At 41.4% G+C, this 12,387-nt stretch overlaps 2 protein-coding genes across 2 annotated transcripts in view; both read right to left on the bottom strand.

Moving 5' to 3' along the window:
* mbip (MAP3K12 binding inhibitory protein 1) overlaps positions 1-669 on the bottom strand; it is a 30,623-nt gene extending 29,954 nt beyond the window's left edge. The window contains 1 exon segment of the mRNA NM_001173821.1: positions 354-669. Coding sequence (NP_001167292.1) covers positions 354-356 — 3 coding nt within the window. The 5' untranslated portion in view covers positions 357-669.
* Positions 670-8,306: 7,637 nt separating this feature from the next.
* Positions 8,307-11,051, bottom strand: LOC106603787 (homeobox protein Nkx-2.1). The gene is made up of 2 exons (XM_014197881.2): positions 10,434-11,051; positions 8,307-9,595 (listed from the first exon to the last, which is right to left on the bottom strand). Exons 1-2 carry the CDS (start codon positions 10,798-10,800, stop codon positions 8,928-8,930), a joined length of 1,035 nt encoding a protein of 344 aa, XP_014053356.1. The 5' UTR covers positions 10,801-11,051; the 3' UTR covers positions 8,307-8,927.
* Positions 11,052-12,387: the final 1,336 nt, after the last annotated feature.

Genomic DNA, 12,387 nt, shown 5'->3' with positions numbered 1-12,387 from the left:
CAAATGAACCTCGGGTGCCCTGTTCGCACAATGGCTTCAAGAACCAGATAAATGTAGGACAATTAAAGATTTCTTTTTACCAGTTTGACAATAAGATTTACTAAAGAGGAGGTGATTGCAGTTACAGTGTAATTGTCCAATTTGTCTTGCACAGCACAGTAAGGAATGCTTGCTTAGTGTGATGTTGTTAAAATAACTCTTAGCAAAATTAAGTCGTTTTTACTAAAGTTATTCCTTATTCAGAGTTACATTAACTGTATTGTGTCAAACTGTCTAGAAATCAGAATAGTCAACAAGCGGTATTCACATATGTGTATCAGATAGGCTTATACCTATAAAAAGTTTTCACAAACCATTTTGCAGATCGATTCGAATTCGAGCTGGTAAACAATGCATTGACCTCAAAACGCAGATTTTTCAGAACCACATGAATCCTTTCCGGGCAGTCCAACGTTTCTCTGCGCCATGCAGCCACCATGCAGACGGCAAGGCTATATATAGCCTACATAGGGTTTTAGTAGATTCAATAAAACTGCACCGTCGATCAGTCACTCTTCATGCTTTACTATAGCAGATTGTGTTGATTCAAACATGAGTGGCAGTCATTTTGAATTCTGACGCCGGGCGGGTTTGGTAAACGCTCATCGCCTTGTGGATTGCAGAACCTTGGACAGCGCCAAATTGAGGCGTAGCTATTCCACCCCATACCCTGGTCCTAACGTCAAAGCTGTAGGCCTGTCGGTAATAAGAAAACAAAAAGTTGGGATTTTGAAAAGAATCCTCAGTGATGTTGAATTTTGACGTGAAATTGTTATTTGTACACATGGCTAACGAAGAGTTTATGTAGGCTAAATTAGTAAAAGGCTAACGAAAATAACGAAATGTCTCGTTTTCGAAAACGAGTAAGCTTATCTTTTATGTTAAAGTTGTTTTCAATACCAGCATCATTAGGTAGGCAGCTAGCAAGACTCGTAATTGATCTCATAAATTTGCTGGTCAAATCTATCTAAAACAATCAAGGCAGACACAGTGGCGGTTCTAGACCATTTCAACTGGGGGGGGGGGGGGGGGCAAGCTGGGGCCAGTTGTACTGTTAGAGGGGCCAGTTACATTAGACGTTATTGTTGTCATATAGTTTTCTTCACTGCATTGCAGGCATTAGCAGGCAAAAGACCATGTTCATAATCATCATCGTTGCCACTGTCTAATAACGGATGTAAAAAAAGAATGATAGCAAGTATTAGTTATGTAAAAATTATTTCATACTCCACATTTAGGGGGGCCACAAGGGGGTCCAAAATTGTTGTCACCGCCAGTAAGGACAGCTGTCTGCACTCATCAAGGCCCAAATCAACCCACTTGTTATTGACATCCTCCTGATTCATCTATGAGTCAGTAACATATGGAATTGTTTTAAGATGGTCATACCAAGGATCATTTAGCTTTTTAATATTGAATTTGAGGACTTCTGTAGGTAGGCAATCAAATACACAGTACCATTCGAAAGTTTGGAGACACCTACAGGGTTTTTCTTTATTTTTACTATTTTCTACATTGTATAATAATAGACATCAAAACTATAAAATAACACATATGGAATCACGTAGTAAGCAAAAAAGTGTTAAACAAATCAAAATATATGTTATATTTGAGATTCTTCAAAGTAGCCACCCTTTGCCTTGATGACAGCTTTGCACACGCTTGGCATTCTCTCAACCAGCTTCCTGAGGTAGTCACCTGGAATGCATTTCAATTAACAGGTGTGCCATGTTGAAAGTTAATTTGTGGAATTTCTTTCCTTCTTATTGCGTTTGAGCCAATCAGTTGTGTTGTGACAAGGTAGGGGTGTATACAGAAGATAGCCCTATTTGGTAAAATACCAAGTCCATATTGTGGCAAGAACAGCTCAAGTAAGCGAAGAGAAACAACAGTCCATCATTACTTTAAGACATGAAAGTCAGTAAATACAGAACATTTCAAGAACTTAGAAAGTTTCTTCAAGTGCAGTCGCAAAAACCATCAAGCGCTATGATGAAACTGGCTCTCATGAGGACCGCCACAGGAAAGGAAGACCCAGAGTTACCTCTGCTGCAGAGGATACGTTTATTAGAGGTACCAGCCTCAGAAATTGCAGCCCAAATAATTGCTTCACAGAGTTCAAGTAACAGACACACCTCAACATCAATTGTTCAGAGTTGACTGTGTGAGTCAGGCCTTCATGGTCGAATTGCTGCAAAGAAACCATTACTAAAGGACACCAATAAGGAGAAGAGACTTGCTTGGGCCAAGAAACATGAGCAATGGACATTAGACTGGTGGAAATCTGCCCTTTGATCTGATGAGTCCAAATGTGCGATTTTTGGTTCCAACTGCAGTGTCTTTGTGAGACGGAGAGTAGGTGAACGGATGATCTCCACATGTGTTCCCACCGTGAAGCATGGAGGAGGAGGTGTGATGGTGTAGGGGTGCTTTGCTGGTGACACTGTCAGTGATTTATTTATAATTCAAGGCACAATTAACCAGCATGGCAACCACAGCATTCTGCAGTGATACGCCATCCCATCTGGTTTACGCTTAGTGGGACGATCATTTGTTTTTCAATAGGACAATGACCCAAAACAAACCTCCAGGCTGTGTAAGGGCTATTTTACCAAGAAGAAGCGTGATGGAGTGCTGCATCAGATGACAAGGCCTCCGCAATCACCCGACCTCAACCCAATTGAGATGGTTTGGGATGAGTTGGACCGCTGAGTGAAGGAAAAGCAGCCAACAAGTGTGCAGCATATGTGGGAACACCTTCAAGACTGTTGGAAAAGCATTCCAGGTGAAGCTGGTTAAGAGAATGCCAAGAGTGTGCAAAGCTGTCATCAAGGCAAAGGGTGGCTACTTTGAAGAATCTAAAATCTAAAATATATTTTGATTTGTTTAACACTTTTTTTGGTTACAACATGATTCCATATGTGTTATTTCATAGTTTTGATATCTTCACTATTATTCTACCATGTAGAACATTTTTAAAATAAAGAAAAAGCCTTGAATGAGTAGGTGTGCCCAAACTTTCGACTTGACCTGTATTTATAAAACATTATTTGATGAAACATTTAATTTGGCTTTACTGACATTATGATATTACCCCTTAGAAACGCATTGAATAACTGATTCATACAGTACACAGAAAAACAGATAGTCCAAAAATAAATCAAAAGGAAGTATGTTCTGTAGTGGTTGTCCTATATCTATGAGATACAAGAAAGCGCAGGGAATTTTTTTTATGTTGAAATTATCTGCACAGCTTTGACATGGAAATTCCCCATTCACTTCCATTCATTTTTCAGCCCGGTACCTGGTTACCTTCAGAGGAGTCCCATGACGCGCGTAGGGGTCGTAGAGTAAAACGGAGAACACCATCATTTGTAGGCCAAACCATTCAAATGCCACAGACGTTTTCGTGAGAAGACCGATTATAGGGATGTCTCCCGTTCTGACAAACAGTGGACATATCTCTGCCACCTTCCACCGCAGATCAATCTTCATTTTTATGGGGATTGTTGTATTATGCTAATTAGACTCTAGGGGATATTATTAAAATATATCTGAAGTCAAAGGTGTAAAAATATCGAACTTTAGGCCAAATGGGAGACACTTTCCAGAACATTTTGGTTTGTTTTGCATGCCAGTTTGTTTAAAGCTCTGTTTACTTATTCCAAATATTTCCCTGATTGTAAATGCATGTGAAAATCAACGCTACCTCCAAAGAAAATGCCATACGGTCAAAAAGTTGTAACTCTTGACTTAATTATCAATTGAGGAGCAAAACTTTGATGCGTTTAAGACAATTTTGGTTTTCCACTCAGAATTGGACCCCTCTTGATTAACATTGGATTCATTTATCACAGGCCTACAACTTAATCTGAAGTTAACCCTTCTACCTCTTGTTCCTCAACTAAAATATCCTCAACTAAGGTGGTCTAATGGCTGATAGTCTCCAAATAATGAGGGTATACCACACAGGTTCTATAGGCTGTCCTAAATATATTTTTGCATTTTAAATGACAGTAAATAAGGGAAACAAACGCGCAACTCAAATATGATTGCCTTGAGATTAGGAACTAATTGCTTTTGGGTTGGTGGAGACCTGGGGAGTATAAAGCAAGGAGGACTTGCCGGAGTTGTACAATGTGTCTGTCTAAAGACAAGTCTTAAAGAGAGCAATGAGAGCACACACGCTTCCAACAAGTCATTCTGAACAGCTACAAGCCCAACAAAAAGACCACACACTGCGCCACAGACATGGTAATAACGTAAGCTTGAGCCTCTCAGAGCTCATCCTGAACAAAACCACACCAACAAATACTTCACAGAACGCTGTTCTGCTCTATCTGACGCTGCAAAGGGGTCGTTTGAAAATGCCCCGAATTCTCACTGAATTAAAGTTTTAGGGAAATGGTTGGACTTTAGGACTATAGTACCAGATCCCAATAAAAATAGATATTGAGTGAGCAGACAGAGGACTGAATCTCTTTGGAAGTTGAGGAAGCCATGGACATTTTGGGATTTCTCTCTTTATAATAGAGCTATAGTCATAATTCCATGTAAGTATGTGTGAAATATTCAGACTCATTTCCAATCCACGAGCGGCGTTAATGGGGTCAAATCATGTGCTCCGGTGTATATCAAATAGCCTAATAATGAATTGAAATGGACAAAGAATTGGAATGTGTTTACTCAACACAATTAAAACCAATAAAGTATTGATACAATGTTAATTAGCCTGTATCATACTGGTGGTAGATGGGTCGATTAAGGAAGCAAACTACATCCGTTTGCAGACAACGGAGATCTCAATTTACGCATGTCGCTATAGAACGAATATAGGACAGATGGAGGGTTGACATTTTCCTGGCAGGCATATATAGACTGCCACACAGACGGGAAGTAAATGCTTAGGCAAAAGGGAAGAACAATGCTGAGGGTTAGAGGTTGCCGCATATAATATCAAACATCAAATTGGGCTATCACAGAGCAAATAGGCTCTATGCCCAGAATGCTAGAGGCTTGTACATTATAGTTTATATAGAAAATAATCGACGAAAAGCCCTATTGGTTGAATGATCCACTTTAAGTGAAAAGTAGAGCGCCATTAAAATCAGTACCTCATTAAAATCCTTGCACTGCTGCGTTTTGACGCAGGGTTACGACAGACGTCTGGTGCTCTGTTAATTCCGTTGACTATTCCGGACATTCGATTAGTAGCCTATATTTCAATTAAATGTTAGTCTATTCGTGAAGTCCTAAAATCTCTAAAACAATGCTTATTCCAAACAATATTTAGCGAGATAAAGTCAACCGTGTCATGACACTGGGCACACACTGGTTGAATCAACGTTGTTTCCACGTCATTTCGATGAAATGACGTTGAACCAACGTGGAACAGACGTTGAATTGACGTATGTGCCAGTAGGATGAGACGTCTGTAACTGAGGCGATAGATGCACCAGCGACTTGTTTTAAAGTCAGGGCAACCTCACTGCACCTGTGCCATAATGGTGCAGCCGATGTAATGGAAAGCTGGCTACGCTAGGCTATTCACCTTGTGTCGAAGAAAGCTCTTGCTCAAAAACCCCATTGCGACCAAAAGGCGTGCTTCCAACAATGGCTTGTCATAGCCCAACGCTACAATGTAGCCAGGACCGGGCAAGCGCATGCACAACCACCTGTGTCATTAGTCTTATCAAAATCAATAAGCTATATTGAAACTAGGTTAATAATCCCTTTAGGTCAAATGCACAGTATTGAAAATAGCATTGCACTAAATTTGAAGTGTTTACCATTGGTTGGCATGAGTCTGAAATGCTGATGATGCAGGATGTTTGCTTGTTTGAAGTGTAACTCTTGTGAGAGCTCATTAAAACATAATAATCGAGTTTACAACTATACTTTTCTCCACTTGACAGAAGTGTTTGATGAGAGTATTCTATTGTTCTTCATATGTTTGCACAATCTGCTGCTTGAATCAGCCATTTGATAATTGGTAAAAGACGATCTCATGATTTCTGTCAAGTGTCTCAAGTTTATGTATAAATATTCTAAAGATCATAACGCAAATATCCTATCATAATGCATGAAATAAAGAGAATATAGTGTAACCGTGGGCGTCGTACAGCATACTGAAATATTTATTTAGGGGCCCAGTGCGGTTAAGACTAAAGTATTTTGAGAAAGCACTTTGGGTCGTTGTTCAATCGCTTCGCATTTGCAGGGGGGAGCACGTATGGCTATTTTGACATAGCCTTATCAAACAAGTCACTATATAATATCCTTATCATAAAGACTACAAAATACCTGCAATTCCCATAATAATACAGTAATAAATAATATTAATATTAATAATATGAATAATCTATACCAATATAATATCATACTATTAGTTGCAGAGTATGTTACATCAAGGTAATTAACAGCTAAATTACAGAAGAACACACAGCTAGTCCTTCCACACTATGTACCTATGTATCCGTCTCACACAATTCATTTGAAATGTACCATTTATATTCTGGAGTATGTTAAAACCTTTTCGAATCAATTAAGAACCGCAAAATCTCTGCCCCACGGCATGCAAATGACACGACGCGCCAGAGCCAAATGCATGAACATACTCAGTCAAAATAATATCCTATTTGATAGGTCTAGATTTAAGTCTGCATCCCTGTGCAAGGCTGGCCATTTCATATCGTTTAAACTCGGGTCACTCTTCTACAACATGTTTACATTGAAGTTGGCAACAAACCAAAGAAATGCTCATAAAGAGACTATGAAAGAACCCACTGGGCACAGACATTAGTTCAACATCTTGTTTTGATTTACATTTGGTTGAGTTGTCAACAAACGTGAATTCAACGTGAAATCAACAACAAATGAACCATGTCATTGGATTTTTGTTCAAAGTTGGGTGAAAAAATACGAAATTCCCTTAAATTGGGGACTTTTTGCAAATCCACGTTTTCCACGTTGTTTCAAGTCATCACATTAGATTTTCTGTTGTTGTTGAAATTATGTGGAAACAACGTTGATTCAACCAGTTTTTGCACAGTGGGAAATAGTGACCAAGACCTACGTGCTATAGATTTAGAACAATTCAATAAAATAGGTAGGCTATCAAAAGTTTTTGGTGCAAAGCCTATAGGTTAAAAGCGAGTTACCAATAGGCCTACCACGTAAAGAGTGGCTATGGGCACGCTATTTTCCTTTCAATCCCAGTTGACTGATTGATTATTGATAAACGCACGCCTACCTCTGATAAGAAGCGAAGAGATTTGTCTTGCGAAGTTATTTGAGAAGAATACAGCTGTTTGGGCAGGGATTTGAACGATAAGACTTCAGCCAACGCGTGTTTGATCCCCACTGTTAAAAAGAACGCCTCGGGGCCTCACCTAAACTGACTCACCCAAACCAGAAACACACAGGCGCGCAGCCGAGAATACAAGAAAGTTAGAACCAAAGGGCCGCCGACAGCACACAATGGCCTGGCCTGGGTTTACTCAGCGTTATCCAAGAGAGATACTGTGTACACAATTATCCATTAGCTTAATATACGATTTGTGAAGAGCCGCGTTTTGTAGGAACGGCCACAGAGATCCATTAACCATATTACTCACAGTCGTTGATTGTAGCTATAATAAACGTGACGAAAAAAACGTGGAATTGGGGTCGAGCTCTTAACACGCAAAGGTTAGCATTAGGCTAATAGCAATGTAGGCTAGTCTACCAAGCAAGCACATTGTAACAGCAATTTGGATTACCCCTAGTCAAGAAACAGGTTTTCATTAGTCATGCATTGCTTATAAGCCAATTTTGTGTGCAGTTAACATAGGCTATTCTAATGAAACAGCAAAATAATGTCGGTATAAATTGAGGCGTACTGAATTGACAAGCTAAAATGGGTAATAGACACTATTTTGGGGCAGCAGGTAGCCTATTGTTTAGAGCGTTGGACTAGTTAACCAAAAGGTTGCTGGATCGAATCCATGAGCTGACAAGGTAAACATCAGTCGTTCTGCCCCTGAACAAGGCAGTTAACCCACTGTTCCTAGGCCGTCATTGTAAATAAGAATTTGTTCTTAACTGACATGCCTAGTTAAATAAAGGTTACATTAAAAAACAAAATCACATAATAATAATAGTAATAACAATAAGTTGAAGATGATGTTGTTAATAGGCCTATATCATTTCCTGAAAAGAAATTGTCAAGGTTTCTCGTAGGCCTATATATTCTTCTCTGAAACAGTATACAGATCAATTTCAGTAAATGGGTCTGAATTATTTTATTTCCATAATTTATTAATAGGATTGTTTGGCTGTATTTAAGTAAAATATCTATATAAGTTACAAGTAAATAAAACGTACAAATACCGATAGAACTAAAAGAACCAACAACAAACCGTCAAAAGCATAAAAACTTTGTACAACAGATTGCTAAAAACTAGGCTATATGTTCAATTCAAAACTCTTACAGAAATATACAAGCTACGTTTTACATTAAATCTATGATAAACCAGAGCCTTCTGTGACAAAAGTTGAAAAGCACCCACAGTTTTTCTATTGAGACCTAGGCCTACCTCTTGACGTTTTATACCTTCTCAGTATAATTTACATAAATAAAAATCCACCTTCAAGGCGAGGCTTGAAATCGCATGTACTCAACACTTCGTCTTTCAAGTTTCTTTCTTCCCCTCCTACTGTCCGCATCCAACATGGCTTTCCATCAGAGTAAATAACATTTCAGAAGAGCGTGGACCAAATGCACCAAGCGGTGTTGTTGAAAATGTATACAAAGTAACCGAGTTTGTTTGTTTGTCTGTTGAGGGACTTTTTTTAGCAAAAGCTTTGACAGCAGTGTTGTTTGTGTGTGATCATAGTTTGTCTTGCTGTCACCATGTCCTGCCGTATAAGAGAGCAGAACACTGCAGGGCTGTCCCGTACTCGGCGCTGGATGAGTTCAGGTGAGAGAGACTAGCTACCTGGGTCTGGAGAGACGGCGGGCTGGCCGAATGATGTGCTAGGTCTGGAGAGTGATCTGCGCTAACCACCTGCTGGCCCTGGTGCTGGCCTAGGCCTGAACCGTTACTGGACATGATCATAACATTGGCCCCTGGCTGGTGGTGTGTCTGGACAGTAGTGGTGGGAGTGTGGGCACTGCCTTGGCATGGCTTGCCGTCTTTCACCAACACCGGCACGGCCACCCGCCGAGGGGACTGCTGCTGACAGGAACTATTATCCTGCTGCATCTGCTGCTGCGACACTTTGTCCTTAGCTTGCCTCTTCATTTTATACCGGTGGTTCTGGAACCAGATTTTGACCTGGGTCGGGGTGAGGTGGATCATGCTCGCCAGGTGCTCTCTCTCGGGCGCCGAGAGATACTTCTGTTGTTTGAACCGCCGCTCGAGCTCGTAGACCTGAGCCTGAGAGAACAGCACGCGCCTCTTCCTTCTCGGGGTGCTTGACATCGGGCCCATGCTTTTGCCCACATCCGCGAGGGAGCCGAGGCTGCCCATACTGCCCATGTTCATGCCCGAGGAAGAGCCCATGAAGCGGGAGACTGAAAGCAGAAATAGGCCAGTGAGATGATGATGATTATGATAACAATATAATAATAATAATAATAATAATAATAATAATAATGCTATTATTATAACGCTTCAATACCTTTAACCATAAACTAATACACAATGTGAATGAATTGAATTTAAAACGTGTAGGAATATGACTCTTCCTTATTAAAAACTGTGACTAATATGATTATGTCACTCACAGGCCTGTCTCCTAATGGACAAATGACTTAACCATAATTAGTAGCCTATTTTAACAGAATTATATCGTTTATATATTTAGTGCAATCAGATGAATAATCGGCTAATAACGTATTCGATACACCCTCCACATGACAGGTGCATGAAACTTCTGCAGGCTACTCACATTAGAGTAGAAACCGGCAACAGGTGTCTGTGTTATATCTTTACAGACTGGAGTGACAATAATCTTAAATCAAATAAGACTATTAGAAGCATCAATCTTGACCGCGGGAGCCCAAATGTATCAGAAACTAAAAAGTGAAGGACATTTTCAAGGTAATGTCGGCTTTCTTCGAAACATGTTCCTATCCATGGTAAACATGATATTGGTAGACTGGCAAAAAAAAAGGCACAGAGTGAGTCACTAAATTGGGTGATTAACAATGAATATACCTGACACTCCCTCTTAGTGAAACAATAGCCTGTCAGTATCGATGCAAAAACTGAAAACAAAGTCATTTCTATCGCTAATTTCAGTGCAGACTCGAGCATATGGATCTAGTGTAGACTAGCGTACGTGTTGATGCGTGACAAAAAGCTATACCCTCAGCTGTACGGCTTCATGCAGTCTAAAGGTACACTTACTCGTGGAGAATCGCGGGTCTGTGTTGGCTCCGTACCAGCCGGTGGCAGTGGCGCTGCCCCTCATACCGTCCTGGTAGGGCGGCAGGTCGCTCATGTTGCCTAGGTTGCCGTTACAGTAGCCCCCCATCGCGGTGTGTGACAGCTGGGACACCCCTGCCGCCGTCATGTGGTACGCTGCGGACACAGTCCCGTTGTGGCCCATGTGGTGCTGCTGCATCGCCGCCTGAGACACCTGCGGTTGCCGGTAAGACGCGAGAGGTGCCCCTAAGTTGTTATTCTCCATACTTACTTTCTTGTAGCTCTCCTCAAGAGGACTCAAGATATCGGAAACAGAAAAAGGAGTCGTATGCTTAGGGCTCATCGACATTGTTCTGGGGCTGGTGGAGAGGAGAAATTAGAAGGCTAGGCAATCTCTCCTTCTGTTTTTTGGGGGGGGGGGACCAAAGCCCCTCTCTCTCTCCCTTTGGTTCCTGTTGACTCAACGTCGATCCTTGCTAGATGAGCGCGTAGGTAGAAGAATCGACTGAAGTCCGCCTTAATTGCATTGAGTGGGAGCTGAGCTGGGCTGAGCTTGGTGCTGCTGGCTTTCGTTTGTTTTAGCAGGGTGCCAGGTTTGTCTAGCATCAGAGGCGGGGCATCACCAACTACGGCAACAATACAAAGCAGCTCTATCCTCCTCTCCTTTCAACCTCGTTGCACCCAAAGGCATAATTCCACTTACATGTTGGCCAAGCTACAGCATGCGCTCTGCAGCTTCCCTCCCACAAATCCATAAACCAAAGTGCATGCACATTGGCTACCTGTGTATTATAGGCTATTGACAGTAGGTAGGCTACTTTAGTAGCAGTAGGTAGGTGGGTTTGTTGTGTTGTGGTTGACAAACACGCAGCAGTATAATGATATCAGTGGGCACAAGCACCACATTGCACTTTATTAACTGTAGTGATGTTAACGAGGACCTCTTGATGAAAAGGGGCCTAGACGGACTTGAGAGTCTCATAGCTGGGGAACCCACCCCGATCTCTTCCCAAATGGAACACTATTCCCTATTTAGTGCACTTTTTTAACCACGTTTCACTGCTGATGGTCAATAATGCACGATAGGGAATATAGGGTGCCATTTAGGACACAAGCTCTGTACTCTGAGAAAAGCCTGAGTTGAACTAGTGACTTTTAATGGGCGCGAGAGGCTTCTGGTTGATTGCAGACGTGTTTGCATTATGCTCGCATCTTACTCAAACATGCAAAAGTGCACTTGCTCTCTGCTACAAGGGAGGAAAATTGACGGATAAGTAAACAAATACACACCCGCGTGTTAAGTGGCAGCGCGTGAATGATTAACCCCTTTTCGATTTGTTATCATTAGTTGGGCGCGAGGAGAGAGAGCAGCGTATCGCCCCATATCCGGATGCTCAACTCGTCTCGTCGTCTCAGATCAGAAAGCCATGCAGCCAGTCAAAAGAAAATGCGTTTCAGGAGAGGCTCTCTTGTAAAGTTAACGGCGCTCAAGTACCTGTACTCTCCTTCTGCAGCAGTAGGCAGGCAGGGAGAACCACACCACACGCCAGGTAGCACTCCTCAGGGAGCCGCCTTCTCGCCCTGATGCTCAAGGAGCCATAATGGTCTAACTCAATCAGGTTTCACTGCTCATTTATGCGTAACAGTCAAATGTGCTTAGTTTCACCTTCACCTTTCCAACGAAAAATGATACTACAGGGAAAGGCCGCAGTCCTGGCATGACCATAGAATTCGATTTTTCCTAAACGATTTTCATGTCAAAGGAAGGAATATTTGCTGTAGTTCGAGTTACACGCGCTATAATGAAAGGACAGTGTTTTGTTCACGTTATTCAAGGAGCATGACAAAAATATGATATAAAAATAAATGAAAGGAAGTAGGCTAATTGTAGCCTATAACTTTCCATTATTGAGGACGTTGTACATCGATGTGGGTG

The sequence above is a fragment of the Salmo salar genome, chromosome ssa01, assembly GCF_905237065.1.
Source record: "Salmo salar chromosome ssa01, Ssal_v3.1, whole genome shotgun sequence".
Lineage (NCBI taxonomy): Eukaryota > Metazoa > Chordata > Actinopteri > Salmoniformes > Salmonidae > Salmo > Salmo salar.
The sequence above is the reverse complement of the archived record's forward strand: the minus strand, read 5'-3'. Positions and strand labels throughout refer to the sequence as shown.

Coding starts and splice junctions, on each gene's coding strand:
- LOC106603787 (XM_014197881.2), bottom strand. CDS start 10,800: ATGTCGATGAGCCCTAAGCATACGACTCCTTTTTCTGTTTCCGATATC. Junction 9,596..10,433: donor AGACCCGCGATTCTCCACGA/GTAAGTGTACCT, acceptor TTCTGCTTTCAG/TCTCCCGCTTCATGGGCTCT.